The sequence below is a fragment of the Epinephelus moara genome, chromosome 24 (assembly GCF_006386435.1).
Source record: "Epinephelus moara isolate mb chromosome 24, YSFRI_EMoa_1.0, whole genome shotgun sequence".
Classification (NCBI taxonomy): domain Eukaryota; kingdom Metazoa; phylum Chordata; class Actinopteri; order Perciformes; family Serranidae; genus Epinephelus; species Epinephelus moara.
The window spans coordinates 16,130,801-16,149,351 of record NC_065529.1 but is presented as its reverse complement, the minus strand read 5'-3'; the positions used below and the strand labels follow the sequence as shown (position 1 = coordinate 16,149,351).

The following is an 18,551-nucleotide window of genomic DNA, read 5'->3' as shown; positions in this document are numbered from 1 at the left end:
TTCATTTTCCTGAGAGATCGTACCTGGTGACAGACAGAATTGCATAGTGAAAACGAGGCTTATAAGGAACCAATCTAAATACAGATGGTTTCATTTTTTTATAGCCATTACAACATTTACCTCATGATGACAAGTTAAAGTAGGAGACTTGTCTATTTCCACTTTAACTTTAACTAGGACTGTGATGTGTAACAGGAGGGGAAGAGAGAAGGTAATTTTGAGAAGTCTGAGGGATTAAAGTACAGTCTGCACTCAGGGTGCTGCAGTGTTAAAAGCCATGTCATCAGTGGGGTTATGCTCCAATGCCATTAGTTGCTCTTATCTGATAAAACAGAGGTATAAAAGTGGCGTTGCTGCAGCTGGGGGAGTCACTGTGAGCTGTGCATCATCATGAATGTGTCTACAAGTTTGAAGTTACGCCTGCCCGGCTTCGTGCTGGTGATGGAGGTTGTCATGATAGTGCTTTATGCTCTTTTTGTCACTTATGACGACGATACCGACGCTAAAATGCAAAACAATGCCACCAACCCGATGGAGAACTCCATGTATCGAGACTATCCCTACTTTGCTGACGTGCAGGTGATGATCTTCTTAGGTTTCGGCTGCCTGCTGGCCTTCTTCCGATTCTACGGCTTCGGTGGGATGGTCTTCAACTTTCTTACGGCTACATTTTCGATCCAGTGGGCGATCCTGATGCAAGGCTTCTTCCAGTTTTACTATGATGGTAAAATTCACCTGGGAGTGATCAACCTGGTGAATGCAGAGTTTGCCTGTGCTGTGGTGCTCATCTCGTTTGGGGCCGTGCTTGGAAAGACCAGTCCTATTCAGCTTTTGGTCATGGCTTTGCTGGAGGTCCCTATCTTTGCTGTGACAGAGTGGGCTGTATTGAAATACATTAGGATCAACGATGCAGGCGGCAGTATTCTTATTCACCTGTTCGCCTGCTACTTTGGTCTTGGGGTGACTTTTGTGCTGTACCGCCCAGGCCTGAATGAGGGACATTCTAAAGAGACCACTAGTTATGTTTCTGACATCCTCTCTGTAATGGGAACCTTGTTCCTCTGGGTGTTCTGGCCTTCATTTAACTCTGCCCTGACCCTTAAGGGTGACGATCAGCACAGAGCAATACTCCACACTTTTATAGGTCTAAGTTCATCCACTATCACCGCCTTCGCGCTCTCTGCACTGTTCAACAAGAGAGGCAAGATCACAATGGCTGATATTCAGAATGTGACTCTGGCAGGTGGTGTGACTGTTGGGGCTTCTGTGGACATGATGATTTCCCCTGTAGCTGCATACGTCCTGGGCATCATGGGCTGCACTGCCTGTTTCTTGGGATACAAGTACCTGACCCCCTTTTTGGCCCAGTACATGAGGATCCAAGACCAGTGCGGTATTCACAACCTCCACGGGCTCACTGGACTCATATCATCCACCGTAGGGATCTGTGCCATCCTCCTAGCCACTGAGGAAACCTACGGGCCCAGCATGTACCAGATCTTTTCCCACCGTGCTCCACCTGAGGGAGATCCAAAGCTCCTGGAACTGCAGCAGCTGATTCCCGGGCTGAAGCCAGGCTTGGGTCGTACTGGGCAGGAGCAAGCTCTCTTCCAGGTGGCAGCTATCTTTGCCACCATCGTAGCATCTGCAGTTGGAGGGATGCTCACTGGGTCTGTCATGAAGCTGCCCTTCATGGCATCCCCGTCTGACAAGGACTGCTTTGATGATGAGCTTTTCTTTGACATGCCCTCTGACTTTGATAGTGTTGAAGTGCTCAAGACTGCCATAAGCCTTGATGAAAAGGAACAAATGAGCTCAATGGAAACCAAAGTCGACATACAGAGGCAGTCATTTTGAGTCATTACATTTTTAAAATTATTGTCATTGCAACTATTTTAAAATGTAGATGTTTTTCACACTTGTTTGTGAGTTTTACAGATTGACTGTTATTTCGTGTTGGAGAGATGAAATATATTTGGGATTTGAGCTGAAACATTGGCATTAACCGAAAAGCTGCTTACTGTTTTAGCTGAAATTAGAGTTTTGTATCTAAAATGGCAAAGGGCAAATAAAAGTTTAAAATGTGAGAATTAATGTAATTTGTATTGTGTTTTATGTTTTATGAATTCACTTTGAAATAAATTATTTTTAAAATATCCTAAATAATGTGTCTTTTTATTATTATTTATAATGTGTTGTATGTTACTGGGTGGCATTTAAATATCATTGGCTTCCTTTCAGTTCTTCTATTTTATCTTACATTTATGATTAATTATCTCATGTGTAAGAATGTATACATTTGAATACATGAATTGATCTCACTGCAAAAAACATTCCAGTGTCACATCTTTGACTGTAACTGGACTCGGTTTCTTTCTCCCACAATACATGCAATCACCCATACATATCTCTCCACTTTGTGCATGTATAGGTCCTGTTTGTGCATGTGTGTGTCTTTCGGACCTGTGTGTTAATGACAAAACGAGTGAAAAAATTGAATTGAATTAATAAAGTATATATATATATATATATAAAATATATATGACACCAAAGTTGACAGGGTGCTATTTTTATCTGGTCGTAGACCAGGGGTATCAAACTGATCATAGTTCATGGGCCACATACAGTACAGCCCAAGTTGTTCTCAAGTGGGTCGGACCACTAAAACCATGAATAAAAAGACTTCCAAAGTTTTCCCTTTCTCTTAGTACAAGTATACACGCTGAAAACATCCATTTACAATCCATGTACTAAACAGATGATAAACAACCTGAGATGTCTTGAGAATATTAAGTGCAGTTTCAACAGTGTGTCTCAGTGTACTACTCTCTGTCATTACATAAGCATTTTTTCATACATTTCCACCCCTACATAGTAATGCTGGTATCATCACACTAAACTAAAGTGGTTCAAACAAGGTTAAGTCACCCCCTGCCAACAGAACACATTACAAGTTCCAAATTTTACAGTTCCACCTGTATTGTTTTAAGATAGAAGTCTGATACAGATTCTTTTGTACTGAAGCTGCTGACTGACAATATTTTGCACCATGTTTAATACATATAACTACAAAAATGTTCACTGTTGTATCCAGAAAACAGTGAGAGATGCAAAAAGAAATCACCTCTCAAATATTATTCTTTCAAATTATAACAAGCCCCAAGTATTATTTAAGATCATTGACTCGGTCCTTAATCCCCCGCAGACTGCGGGCATTGAACCATCTCCTGCTATTTGTGAAACCTTTTTAAATTTTTTCATTGAAAAAGTTTCCTCATCCAGAGCTTCAATCACATTTCCTGCCTATGACCCCTCCATCTTGGTCCCCTGCTCTGCTATTTTTGATGAGTTTGAGCCTGTTACTATGTCCCTCCTACAAGAGATTGTTGGCCACCTGAAACTTTCTGGGTCCCCAAGTGACGTGGTCCCTCCTCAACTCTTTAAAGAGGTCTTTCCCTCTGTAGGTCCGTCTGTCCTTGCGGTTATAAACAGCAGTCTGCACTCTGCAGTCTTCCCAAGAATGTTTAAACATGCAGTGGTCCAGCCTCTGATTAAGAAACCAGCCCTGGACCCCACAATGCCTGCGAACTTCAGGCCTATCTCTAAACTGCCATTTCTTTCAAAAATCCTTGAGAAAATAGTTTATAGTCAATTAATGTCATTTCTGGAAAAGCACAATATTCTTGAAACCTTCCAATCTGGTTTTAAAAATCTCCACAGCACAGAATCAGCCCTACTGAGAGTTTTTAAAGACATATTTTTAGCTACTGACTCTGGTGACAATGTCATTCTTGTGCTTTTAGATTTAACGGCTGCGTTTGATACAGTGGACCACAAAATTTTAATATCTCGTCTAGAACACTGGGTGGGTATTAGGGGTTCAGCACTGGAGTGGTTTCGATCCTACTTAGCAGACCGAACCTTCAGTGTCAACATTGGTGACTTCACATCCTCTTGTGCATCCCTCCCATGTGGGGTACCACAAGGTTCGGTCTTAGGCCCTCTTCTGTTCTCTCTATATTTGCTCCCACTGGGGTCCATTTTACGCAAACACGGTATATCTTTCCACTGCTATGCAGATGACTGCCAGATTTACTTGCCCCTTAAAAAGAAAAATGCACCTTCCTTGGGACCACTTTTTAAGTGTCTTAATGACTTAAAGGCCTGGATGGTACTAAACTTTTTAAACTTTAATGAAAGCAAAACAGAGGTGATGGTCTTTAATGGTACTGTTAGGACCCCACCCGTTGATTTGGGTTCATTGGCTCAATATACTAAACCAACTATCAAAAACCTTGGGGTAATAATGGATCCTGGGCTTAATCTCAACAGTCAGATTAGGGTAGTTGTGAAGTCGAGTTTCTTTCAACTGAGGCTGCTAGCAAAAATAAAACCTCTTCTCTCAAGGCAACACTTAGAAATGATAATCCACGCCTTTGTAACTAGTTGGCTAGACTATTGCAACGCTTTATATATAGGGGTTAGCGCATCCGCCGTCACCCACCTCCAGATGGTGCAAAATGCCGCCGCACGCCTTTTAAGTGGCACAAACAAACGTGAGCACATTTCCCCTATTTTAACCGTGTTACACTGGCTGCCCATACGTTTTAGGATCCATTTTAAAATTATTTTATTTGTTTTTAAGTCTCTTAATGGCCTATACCTCTCTGAGCTGCTAGAGCCATACACTCCTACACGCCCTCTCAGGTCAGCTGACCAGCTGCTCCTGAAAGTTCCCAAAACGACAAGCAGGCTCAGAGGGGACCGCGCTTTCTCAGTTGTAGCACCAAAACTATGGAATGACCTGCCTCTCAACATCAGACAAGTTCCATCACTGCATGTTTTTAAAAAGCGCCTTAAAACCCACCTGTTCTCCATGGCCTTTGATCCCGCATAAATTGATGTCTTTTAATTTGCTATTACTCATTTTATTGACTAATTTTACTTATGTGCTGTGCCTTAAAATGTTTTATTGGTTTTATATTGTGTTATTTTATTGCACTTTATGTTTTTATCTTTATTGTTTTTATTTTGCTTTGTTTTATGTATATTTTATGTCTTATGCCTATTGTGCACTTTATGTTTAATTGTGTACAGCACTTTGGTCCATTGGGTTTTAAAGTGCTTTATAAATAAAGTTGGTATGGTATGGTATGGTATGGTATGGTATCAGAGAACTTTATTTTGGTCAGAGTAAAAAAACCTTCTGAAGCAGCATTTTACCTGAAGTAGGTTACTCACTGTTTAACTTGCTCCCGAAACCTTGCCTTTACAAGTAGATCATTATTAGGTGCACATGCCATCCAGTGTTTTATACCCATGTGTAGACCTTACTGACTGGGGCCAATGTATGATTTACTGTAAATCACGCGTCTTCTGATCAATCATAAATGGACCTGCACTCGTATAGCACCTTTCTAGTTTTCAGACAGAATGTCCTTTTACACCACGAGTCACATTCACCCATTCACCCACAGGTGGTCAAGTCTACTGTACAAGGTGCCACCCACTACCGATTTTTAGACATTCACACAGCCATCTGAAGCATTTGGGGGTTCAGTATCTTTCCAAGGATATGCGAACTAGAGAAGCCAGATTAAAAACTGCTGATCTTCTGATTAGTGGATGATCCGCATGTCCTGAGCCGCAGCCAGGGCACAGTTTGATTCAAAAGCTATCGCTACAAAGCCCTAATATTAAAATATGTCCTTCCAAAGATTATAAAACATTGAGTATCTGAGATATCATTAACTCGCCAACCTATAAACACCTGCCTAATGCCAAATCTCCTGCCAACACTTCCAGAGATCAAGGCATAGCGAGGTCTTCTTCACTTCTTCTTTATTTGATTCCTCAATTAGAAAGTTTATTGATTTACACTGTAAGCGCTTTTATGCTATTTACTGCTCTGTTATCTGTAGATTATTGGGCCACTTTAGCTCTTTAGATTTGTACCTCACTAAGATAAATGATGTGTTTAAGTGCAGAGAAAGTTTATTGTGTCCTTGAGAGAAAAAGTGACAGATACTAGATAACAGGTGTTGTTTTGTCCAGTCAGGACTGTGATTGCCTGCATTAACGTGCATGCCATTAGTTACAAAGGTTGGAGAATCTTCTCCATCATTATAGTGTCCTTTATTAACTGATAAGGTTTCCAGAAAGCCTTATGTAATCATGGACAATGGTCAAACAATTCAGTATCTCTACTAATTGCATTTTATATAAAGTTTATAACTCAGAGTGCTGATACATACTTTAATGCTGATTTGATCCTCCTCATGGAAAATTCCTCTGATGAAGAACTGTGTGTCACGTTTACTGATAAGTAAGAATAATTTGGAGAACTTAATAAGCTCAGACATCACGATTTCAAGGGTTAGGACAGGGCACATAGAATATTACTGACCGTAGTCTGAGAACATCACACCACTGTGACCATGACTTCTTTAATGACTTACCATGACTAATATCTAATCACTGATATGGCAATCCATGCAAAAGTTTTGTGAGTGAGCCATGAATGTTTTTGTGAATTTTGTGTGGATTCTTCCAGCATATGTTGAGATTTTTCACAGGATAATTGTGAAAACTTTGAGCTGCTGGTGACACTAGATGAAAAATCAGCAATCCATCTAATCCTGAAACATTTCAGTCCGAACCAAAGTGGCGTAAAGACCGATCGACATTGCCATCCTTAGCGCCATGCTAATGCATGATGCAATGTCTTTTGATTTATTTTTTTTTAGCTTTATGACCTTTTGATGCTACACAATGTCATCAATAATCAAAGAGTCATGGATAATCTGTCAGTCAGTTTTTATGCTCTGAAGTAGATAACACAGTGTAATCCCCCTCCCATGTGAACTCCCACATGCTGTTAGAGGACAATGTTACAACTGTCCTGCAGCCCACCATTAATCATGATAAAAGCGTATTATCTCCGACACTGATTATTGCTGACTTAAGTGTTATCACTGTCATAAATAAGGTTGTATGATAGAAAATACAAAGTGCAGACCAAAGCAACCTTTCCTCCAAGACGCCCACTGTATAACAATATCTTTTGATTTTATTTCATTATATGAAGCAATGAGTATGGTGAAGGGAAACAGACATCACCGTAGGGTACCTGCGTTTTGTCACTATGAGATTTTACAGAAATCACCAATGAAACTGAAAAAAAAAACAGATAAATAAAAAAGACTTGCTTTAAACAAAGTAATCTCAGTAATCAGTTATTTGACAGGTTTAAAGATTAACTTATCAAAAGGAAGTGACATTATTTGAACCTGCAGGAAAGATAACAGGAAGGAAGCTGGTATCTACAGTTTAACACAACTGACTTCACCAGTAGAGAATTAGAGGTCAGATATTGACCCATGGGCACCTGAGATGTATTTTAAAGTCCCCCTCCACTCAGAATTTTGCTTATTGTTACTTCAGTTGGATGTTTGAGCTTCAATGTGCAAAATTACTTTATGTGATTTTTCACGTTTATCCATTAAAGAGAGAAAGTTTCTCCGTGCTCACCTCAAATATATTTCTAACATGTAGGCTATTAGCATATTTTGTGACATCACAAAAAGCCAACTGTGATGAGGAAACCTGAAACTTGAAATTAAGCTTTTTGGTGTAAAAAACCCCCCCAAAAAAACAGCAGAAACAGATAATAATTCAAAGCAGAGTATTTTTATCTTATGTCTTCAAACACATCAGGAGGAGATCTATACTAATCCATCATTTCAGTAAATGTTACACAATTAATGAATCCCAGTTTGTTAAAGCATAGAACCAACAAATTAAAGGTATAGGATATTAAGAATCAAACACATCGCTCTTACAAAAACATCTGCAACACCAAAACAAGGCAGGTCCAAAACATGTATCGAACATTCTTCAGTAAATACAGTTGTGTTCATGTGCATGGTGACATAGCTTAACAGACGGCTTGTCATTTCTGATATAATGACAAACAACAAACAGTGCCATCCAATGGTGGAAGATCAAGCTGCACAAAGACCATCTCATCTCAGAGATGGTTGGCGTAGCCCTCCCCGCTGTCTGCAGTATCGATGGTTTTGGTGCGCTGATTTTGCACAGAGGCATATAGATCAGACATGGTGGAGAGGGCGTCTGCGTTGCCTTCATCTTCCTTCTCTGACTCCAGCTGCTCCTCTAAATGAACCACATCTGAGTACTGTATTTGTGGAGAGCTGCGGCCAGACTGCGGCCCAGGAGGCTTCAGGGTCAGGTTGGCATAGCAATCCTGAGTTTTGGACTGGAGGAAGAAATAAAAAAAAAAACAGTTTTGCAAAGTTATCCAATATGATCCAAAAAAATCCTGTCCTTTCCTCACAGAGCCCCTCTGCACCAAACCTTCAACTGGTCAGCCCTCAGTCTTTGTAATAGATGTATAAAGACTCTACCTGTGATTCAGAGTTGACTCTGTGTTGATCCCTCACAGATGAAGCGTATTGAGGATCAGCTCCAGTGAACAAAGTCATGCCTGTGGAAAACAACATCACACTGTGAACACACACACAGATAAAAGCTCTGAGAGAGACACACATGTACGACGTACTTACTCGTCTGCATGTAGCTTATATTTCCATAAATAGGATTATCTTCCATCTGCCTCGAGCTCCGTCTGAAATTGGACAAAGATGACATTTGTTATTTTGATTTTCAGTCTGGCAGTGATGTCTAAAAATGCAGACCATTAAAGAAGAGATCATTTTGCCTCTTCCATCGAACAGTAATAGGCTACATACCTTCGTCTTGTCCTTGGTTTACACCTCCCTTCTCCTGCTGCAGTAAAAGAATAATACATTCACCTTCAAATACATGAAATGAATTTGTTTTCATTAGATTTTTAATGGGTGAATAACATAATTACCTGAGCAACATTTTGATACACAGCAAAAAATATTCCAAAATAGTGAGAGGACCAGTATTGCGCCGATACCCCCGATTAGCAGCTGTACATTCAATGGCTTACAAAAAAATGTTGAACCTGAAGAAACAGAGAAAAAGAATTATATTTATTGTGAATCATTTCAAATTATTTGAGAACCCTACCAAATGTTTTTAAACACAAAAAAAAATTTGTTAAAAAATAATAAAATTATATTGACTTCTCACATATTTCAATTTTTATTTTCATTTATAAAGTTTAATTGGACAGGATACTGTCCTCAGTGTCTGGAGTTTGCATGTGTTTGACCTGTGTGAAGAAACGGAGGCACCTAGAGAAAACCTTTGCACACATAGAAACAATATGCAAACTTCCCACAGAAAGATCCCATCTACTCTGTGAGGTGACAGTTACAACCACTGAACCACCACCGTATTGGCCTACACACAATAAAGGAGGGTTATTTTAAGAAGTTTCTGTCTCCTGCCAGTTGCATGCATAAAGACAGTTGCAAGCATATTATAACGATGCATAAAAGACACTGATACAGCATAAGGAGCAACAACTACATGATACTGTGAAATCAAGAACACTGAGACTGATTAGTGTCCACATACATCAGTTTGGCTGGAAAATGTCATTTAGTTTTTGGTTCACCTGCTGCAATCCCAACCTCATTATGAGGTCAGATATGTTGTATGTAAGGCACATACTGAAACTGGAGAAAGCTGCAGGCTCTGATTTTTGTCTTTCCAACCTGGGCCACAGCAGGGGTGACCTTAAGCAACAGATTTACACCATCTCTGTCCCCAGTGGATCTGCTGTCGTCTTCAGAAGAAGATGTGGTTTGTACTGAGATGCTTTCACACATGAATGTGTGAACTGTGTTTGCACAGTGCAGTCGGCTTCTGTTGCAAGAATACATGCTCAGCAAAACATGTTAGATGCATTTCCTATTTCAGCAAACACTTGCAAAGCCTTGTTTCAGTCCACCGTGCTGACTGTTCTAACATTTCACTGAACCTATAATTCGCTTAAATAAAGTCAAATATTCAGTCAATAAACTATGTCTTTGTCTTCACCACAGCATTTAATGGAAAATGCTTTTCAAAATCCTGCTTTTGTCCCATTCGTTTTAACTGTTGCATGCTGATTTTCTTAGTAAAGCCTCTGAACGTTGTCCTCTTACTGTCCAAATGCCATTAGTCCAGATGAGAGAAGAGAGGATTTGACGAAAATGTTAATACACTCATCTTTCCATATCAACAGACTCTTCTGACCTTGGTTTCACCTCTCAGACTGCATAAAGGCTGCCCTACAGTACCTTATTGGTGAGGTTGTCTGGAATACCTGCAAAGGATGGATGTTTTTTTTTTTGGTAAAATATAATGTAATACAATGCAGAGATGCTTTCAGACATACTATATTATTTTCAGATGTGTTTTCTCCTGTTGATCAACTCTTCTTATTTAATGTTATCCCTGCAGAGTCAACACATACATGGGCATGATTTACGCCTTACATATGTATTATAACCTAGACCAAGTCATTGTTTTGCAAGTCACAAGTCTTTGCACTCAAGTCAGAGTCAGGTCCTAAGTCCTAAACTTCGAGTGTGAGTCCTAAACAAGTCATAATGCACTCTTCACCAAATGTAATGCCATTTTAACAACAGAGTAAGAATAAATTAAATTTACAAATATCATGAATGCATTTTAAAATTCGTACTTATTTGTTAAAACAAGTTTATTGTAAGTCGCTGCGCTTGTGTCTGTAATTTCAATCTGCATGTTTTGCACACTGCACTTTGCTTCCTGTTGACCACAGAATAGTTTTTGTAAGCAAACGAATTTTTTTCAACTGGCGCTAAGTGACGCAGTGTTAGTTCTTCATGGTTTTCTCCTGTTACATGACTGGATGCTGTCGGAGTGGTTCAAACAAAGTGGATCTGAAGAAATAAGTATCGAGAATGAATAGTGTTAATGTTAGTTGATTCAGGAAATGAATTGATTCTAAAACATTTAGTCTTTGGGCTCGGGAGAATATATCAAGTGTTTTCAAGTCAAAAGACTCAAGTCCAATTGAATCCAGAAGTCATTGGTTGGTGTTAAAGTACAAGTCGAGTTTCCAGTCTTTTTTGATTTGTCAAGTACAAAGTCATCAAATGTGTGACTGCAGTCTGACTCGTTCGACTCATGTGACCAGAGTCCACACCTCTGCTGATGTCTATATATACTTTCAGACATATAAAACATCTCATATTATGATATATATACTATTATATGTTCACATCGTGGTGGTGTGTGACTTCATCATAATGTGAAACCCATTCTGTGCATGATGTTGCATGTCGTTGCCTTTGGGCAGAGCAGCAGCAACCTAATTAACAAACTGAGTGATACTTAGACAGGAGTCTGACTGTGTCTCACTGACTGCCTTCATTTAGTCGCAGTTTCATCAGAAAATTTTGAAGATGAATAATTAGATCACATTGTTACCATGGTAGCACCCAGTGATGGAGGATTTATTTAGGTCCTTAACTCAAGTACTAATACCGCACTGTAGAAAATAATCTGTAACCAATTAAACACGTTATTTAAGTAAAATCTAAAATGTACTCATCTCCTGGCAACAGATTCAGCTCCTCAAAAAGAATATGGACTGAGACTGCTGTAGGTTCTTGAATATCTAAAGATACCATGTCACCTAACTAGTCGCTATAGTAACCACCGACTCAGTGTTTTCTTCTACCAACTGCGATAAGAGATACTTAATACATATGTCATAAATGTCAGCCCTTACATCAAGAAGGATCATGTTATGGCTTACCCTTAGATGACATTTTCTATATCTTAAATCAAGACTTACCACCTTCACGTGTCCCATTGCAACAGCTTTCCATGGCAACGAAGCTTTAATGTAGGATAATTCTCTCTTTCTTTTTCTGTGTTTCTCTTACTATACTGTAAATGTGATAAACAAGACTACAGCATCTGTTGCATGTTTATCCTCACACGGTGTGATGCTACTTGAGAGAAGAAGCTGTTTTTTTCAAAGGACTGTTAACAGGCTACAGGATGTGTGCTTTTGCAGAAAACCACAAACTTTTTTTAGACTGAGAATAACATCAAGGCAACAGGTTGACAGGCTGTGAACTGCTGGAGATTACCCTGAAAATTCCTTTAGGTATCTTTGAGAATACAAAAAGTAACATTTAACATATATTGGCCAGCAGCTATTTAAAGGTCCAGTGTGTAGGATTTAGGGGCATCTGGCAGAAATGGTATATAATATTCATAACTATGTTTTTATTGGTTCATAAGCAGCTAAAATTAAGAAGCATTGTGTTTTGCTACCTTAGAATGAGCTGTTTAAGTCTACATAGCAGGTCCTCTTCCACAGAGTCCACTATTATGTTTCTACAGTGGTCAAGGACAGACACATTTAAACTCTGGCTCTAGATAGGGCCAGTCCCATTTTCATTTTAGCCACCATAGTTCTCCTACATGCTTGGCACATGAGAGAAGTTTCACTTTTGCAACCTCACCACTGGATGCCACTAAATCCTACACACTGAACCTTTAATAATTATTATTCTCTCCTGTTTCAATATTAAAATATATGTTTTTTTATCTGGGGAAAAAAAACATGGGTCCCTTTCATACGTCAGCTCTTAATAAAACAGGATATTCAAATGTCACACAAAGATAATGCATTGACACCTCAGCCACATTCGTTGGTATCCAGTGACCACAGATCTCTATAGTATATACTTTTAACCTCAGGCATGAGCTGCCAGGGCAAAATACGCTGGTAAAAATGACTGAGACCAACAAGTAAGTGTGAAGAAAAATTCCATTATCAGTGTGATGCCCTTCACCTACAGAAGTAAGATAATGTTGATTTACCTTTTTTCATGATGACCTCATGAAACAGAAGCAAACCTCTGTAACCTGCAACACACTCTATACTAGCGACTGTGAAACAATTGACATCCTATAGGAGGTAGATATCTACAGAGATTATAGTTTATTATTAGTGTTAACAAGCAAACTGATCTCCTGGTTTTAAGTCTTGTACTGGTTTTGATCATATTGTGAGTATAATGTTTAATGCAGCACAGTCAAACCTGATTATGCAGCTCTCTGTATGCCTGGTTCTAATATTATCCACGTTGCTGTATCTGTTGGTGCAGCCATGTGTTTGGCATCTTTACAGCCATCAGATCTCTTTGATTTCTCTACAGACTGAGTCCTCTCAACATTTGAGGGTAAACCCAGTTTGTTCTCTAGAATCTGACCACTACAAAGCGACGTGAGATGCATACATGGAAAGGAATGATCAGAGAGACAGGGAGCTGGAATTTTACAAAGGTTGCGGCCATAAAAACACACAAGCCACCAGTTATTTACATCTTTTGCAAACAGTACATAAACAGTGTGATGTTCTGCAGCTCAAAGTCACTTCTGAAACCTGTTTATCTGTCAGTTGTTTTTGTCACCTCCACCCTTCAGTGGTTACAACAAAGACAGCTTTTCTTTACATATGGATTTAAATTTTTCAGTTTGACAGATGATACTACAGCCTTAACTACTGCTCTGTTTAAATGACTAGTTTTCTAATTATTTTCTTTTCTTTACTGCACCCTTTTCCACGTTTGAGATGACTGTCAGTTTAGTGAAGTGGCGACTCAGACCTGACACATCATCCAGCTGGTTCTCAGGTCTGTTTTTAACACATCCCACCCACCAACACTGGATGAGTTGTTTCTTGCAAGGAGTGTGGGCTACCATAGGTCAAGCCATGTCCACCTTCATATCATGATACATAGTTATTTAAAGAGATGGATCTACAGAAGAAGTTGTCAGGGTGTGTGTCTTTTTTAGGATTCATCAAAGGATACATTGCTTACAGGACACACAAGAGTGTAATTAATATATCTGACATGCTGTAGTTAATAAAGTCTCTGTATGTCAGATTGCACAGCTCATCCTGGTGACAACATGTTCTGTATTGTGACTCCGCTATTCTCTGCTCGTAACATGGTTTTATGGCAGTGTGTGAGATCAAAGGAATGGTTAGAGAAATAAAATGGGTGGACCTCAAGTGGCACAGTATATGTTATTGGTTTATGGTATGTGCTACTGGTGCAAATGAGCTGCAGTGACATCTTGAGGGCCTTAGGTCCAACCACATCCTACGCTTTTTATATTTTCCTCCTCATGCTCTCAGCCAGTCTCTGAACACTGATACAAAGTTTACACAAACTCAAGAAATTCAGAGACTGAATCATTTTTAAGCAGACTAAATATTGTGGAAAACTTGTTTTTATTTGAGGAGTGCAAGAACATTAAAGCTTTATCTTCACAGTGACATTGCTGTGTGGTTTATCATAGCCTTTCTCTATATTTACAGGAATACCTAATGTCATAGTGATCTGATCATTAATGTGAATAGGCTCATACTGTGCATTGCTTGTTACAAGGTATTTTTTTAAACTCTATATAGGCTATTGGTCATATTTGTACATGAATGTTATAGTAATCAGTCAAAATTTAACTTTAGTAAAAGTAAGGAAGTTCTATGACGTACCCATCATGCAGCAGAGTAAACCCTGAGTTCATTGTAGTATTTCATTATATTGCTGATGCACTAACATGTAAAAAGGATTGCATTTCTGTGGCTGGTACAGCAAAAGCTCATTTAAGTACTTCACATACTGTTGAGTACTTAAATCTACAATACTGCATTATTGTTCAAATACTTGTGTCTGACTTCAGTTAAAGGAGCAGTGTGTGGGATTTACTGGCACCTTGTGGTGAGGCTGCAGATTGCAACAGACTGATTATACCTTCCCCTCACCCCTGTCTTTCAAAGCCTGTGGCAGAACCTATGATGGTCTTCAGGTAAAGTAAAAAAAAAAAAAAAGGAAAGGCTTTTTCTGGAGCTAGTCTTGAGTTTGACCATTCTAGAATACAGTCGAAACATGGTGGTGCAACATGGCCAACTTTGTTAAAGAAGACCTATTCCCTATGCAAATTTTCTTTTCCTTTTATGGTGAACGTATGACCCACCCTGGCTATGTGCTCATTGCCTTTGTTGGTTGGGTTGGTTAGGTTTAGGCAAGAGGGGTGAGATTGTTTAGGGTTAGGGTAAGAATATCAGGGTAAGCCAATCAGAGGCAGAGTAACAAAGAGTAAAGAGGGTTATGCTTTTACCGTCCTGGGGAAAATAAATTTGCACTCCCTGTGCAGACAATATGATGGGCTCATTCTAAGTTGGTGAAAACAGAAGTTTTATTTTACTTATTTTAACTTATAGCTCTAACTTTAACTGATTTTCAGGTCTTTATACAATAATATACATGTTGATGTTTCACTGTTTCATTATATTTAATTTCTGTCAATAGATCACCCTAATCCTACACACTGGTCCTTTAAGTACAAGTATCAGTAGCCTCAAAAGGAAATACTCAAGGATTTTCAGGCAGGCAAGAAGGTCGTTCCTGTCATAGTCTCCAGAATATAAACAACAGTAGACATAATGCAAAGGCTTGGAATCTTTTTACTTTTCTGCATTGTGGTAACAACAAAACCAAATGTCACGTAGATGATGACACAAGTGTAAGCCTATTTCACTATGCAACAACATTACTAATGTGAAAGCTGAGTGGCCGTGAGGATTCATTTCACAGCAGATATTTTCACATATTATATTACCATTAATATATTATTATGATATTAAAAGCAGGTGTATTCAGTAACATTAGCGATAGCTGCATTCACTGGAATTGCTTACTGGGACACTTAATGTAACTGAACCACTGTTAATGTTATCCATTTCACCTGTGCTTTTTCTACAACGATGAGTCAAAATGTCTGCAGTGAAGAAGATCCATTGTAACTTATATCAAAAAGCCCCAAAATTCCCTTACCTCGTTGTCTTGTTTCCTCAAGTGTCTTACTCTTGAATGACCCTGTGGGTGACCTTTGACCCCCATTCTGAAAACTTCAAAGTGATGCCGAGATCAAGAAGTGGCTGATGGTATGCCCCTAGCGGTTCAGTGGTGTTAGCCGATCCCTAGAGTGATATGCCACTCGTGTTCCACCGGCACACACAGTTTCCAAATGGCAGATGCAGTTGTCAGGCTGTCACAGCAGCACCACCCCATGATACTCTACCGTAAATTGTATATTTTTTCTGTCTATATTGACAAGCTAGTTCAACATAGTGCTGTAATTAAAGGAATGTATAATTAAAGTCCATTATGTTCTTGAGATGTGTGCAATGCAACTGAAATGACAGTAAAGTAATTTTATGGATATGTTTACCAATGTACCCTGAAACTAATATTAGAGCTAGTTTTATCTATCATGGCAGTTGTTAGCCTAGCCCAGGGGTCAGCAACCTTTACTACCAGAAGAGCCATTTTTAATCCAAAAAAACTTAATTTGTCTGTATATTTGAGCCTTATAATAAAGATAACACAGCCTTATTAAGTCTAAATTAGCTTATTAACATTACAAATTAGCCTAATCATTAATATCGTTTACCATAAGGTGGCTACTCTGCAGTATTTATGAATATTTTATACCTTGCAGCGAAAGTAAACAAATCTGTCTATGCACTATTAAATCAAATATTTTCCTCCAAGACTTTTTCTTTCTGGATTTGGAGTCCACAGCTAGCTTCGCTAAGGAGACTCAAGACATAACACCGCTCTTGATGTTCGCCAGGCCATAGACATAGCTAATACTAACATTTTAGTTCACGAAATGTTAAAATATTTTCTAAATTTGTTGTAGGTCTACAGATAACATATTTTTATAACTGGATAACAAAATAATCACTGTAGGCCTACAACAATGATGGACGAAAGTTAAAATGTTCAAAAATAATTGTGATTATTTTCCATGTAGCCTAATTTTTGGTCAAAGCCACAGGGAGCAAATGGAGAGGGGCTCAAAAGCCCCATGTGGCTCCGGAGCCACAGCTTGCCTATCCCTGACCTAGCCATTGTAGACAGTCTGGCTAATCGATAACAGAAAGTAAGAGACAACTGATAATACTGGTGATTGTATTATTTCTGGCATGTTTGATGTTCATAGTAGAATGTGATCACACTGTACATCATATTAAACTCCAAGTCATTAACCAGGCACATGCTTTATTATTTATTATTCACCATAAATGCTTTGAATAAATAAGCAGTTGCCATTTCTTGATCTATTGAAATTTCAGTAGGCCTACCAACATTTTTTTAACAGCATTCTCATGGGAAAGAGCTCTAAGTTGCGTTCAGCACCAACAAAACACAGCGAAATGTTTATTTAGACAGAAATGATGGTGCATTGAGCAGCCTGTTGTGTTACATATGTGTACTGCCTTTTAATACGGTGGGGATTAATTCAGTTTGATTCAAAGATGCGTTTTATTGGCATCGCAAACTGTGCTCACAATAAGTGAAGATCTACCAGAATTTGGTTTATAAACACATCACTGCCTATAGACACACTTTTGACACACCTACCAAATGAGAAAAAATGCATCTCAAAGCCCATTGCACACTGTTTCACACCATTTTGAAGAAACATGTCATTAAACCAGGAAACCAGAGCAAAATGGTGCACATCATTTTGAGACTGAATGTGCCCCTAATGAATGTCACAGCCAACTTGGGCCCCAATAAACAAAGCTTTTATCACAGATAAAAAAAACAATAAATTGTGAAGACAGTAAAGCCCCCACTAACATAGCATTTTAAGTCTTGTGTGTGATTTATCCTTCAGGGATTTATACTTCAGGATTTATCCTGGCTTCATATGAGCAGAGGAGATCTCCACTCGCCGCTAGGCTAATTTATACAATGTAAAATGCCAAAGACTTGTGCTAATAATGTTAGCATGTTGTATTAGTAGGGAAAATGTGTCCAGATTAGATGAAGACAAGTGTTTGTCTGTGACTGCTGCGAGTTATAGTGAAGCCAATTTGTGTACTTGTGTTTGAAATTGTCTCAATTAAGACATGTTTAATGTGTGTTTTATTTGTGTTTTGAATCAACTAAACTTTACAGCACTTCACAAAAACCTCCACCATCGACTAGTGTTTTGGAAGTGTAACTGCAGAGTGACACAGACACACCACCACACAAGTAAAATGCTCACAATGGCGTAGGCGACATGTGTAGGCTAACCTATAAATCCCACATTATTTTTGAAAAGGCGCAGCTCTTGATGGAGTTTAATTTTATTTTTTTCTGCAACTAAGTGACCAAAGAAATATTGCTGACTAATGACCTTTCTGGTCGACCACCGTTTTAGGGACAACCAACCCTGTTCTCCCCTACAGTGTGCAAAAAGAGGCATAATATGCAAAACTTAGGAACAAGTATCTCAGCTGTCACCAGTATTTAATAAGGACTTAGTCTGTAAAAGAGTAAACTGACGGATTGACGGTCTGTTGTCATTTTTTACCCAATATTGTTTGAAAGCAACAATGTGGACGAGTTGTTACACGTTTTCCAACGCTAACTTCCTGCCTGAGCAAACCTCACCTCAATGCTCTAGTGCTTTAAAGCACACTGGTCCCTCCCATAGACATTCCTCCTGCAGACAGAGCTAAAACAGGCGGGTCTACC

At 39.0% G+C, this 18,551-nt stretch overlaps 1 protein-coding gene across 1 annotated transcript; it reads left to right on the top strand.

The window, feature by feature from the left end:
- Window positions 1-390: 390 nt before the first annotated feature.
- On the top strand, window positions 391-1,857 carry rh50 (Rh50-like protein). The gene has a single exon (XM_050037270.1). The coding sequence runs from the start codon at window positions 391-393 to the stop codon at window positions 1,855-1,857; it is 1,467 nt and encodes a 488-aa protein (XP_049893227.1).
- Window positions 1,858-18,551: the final 16,694 nt, after the last annotated feature.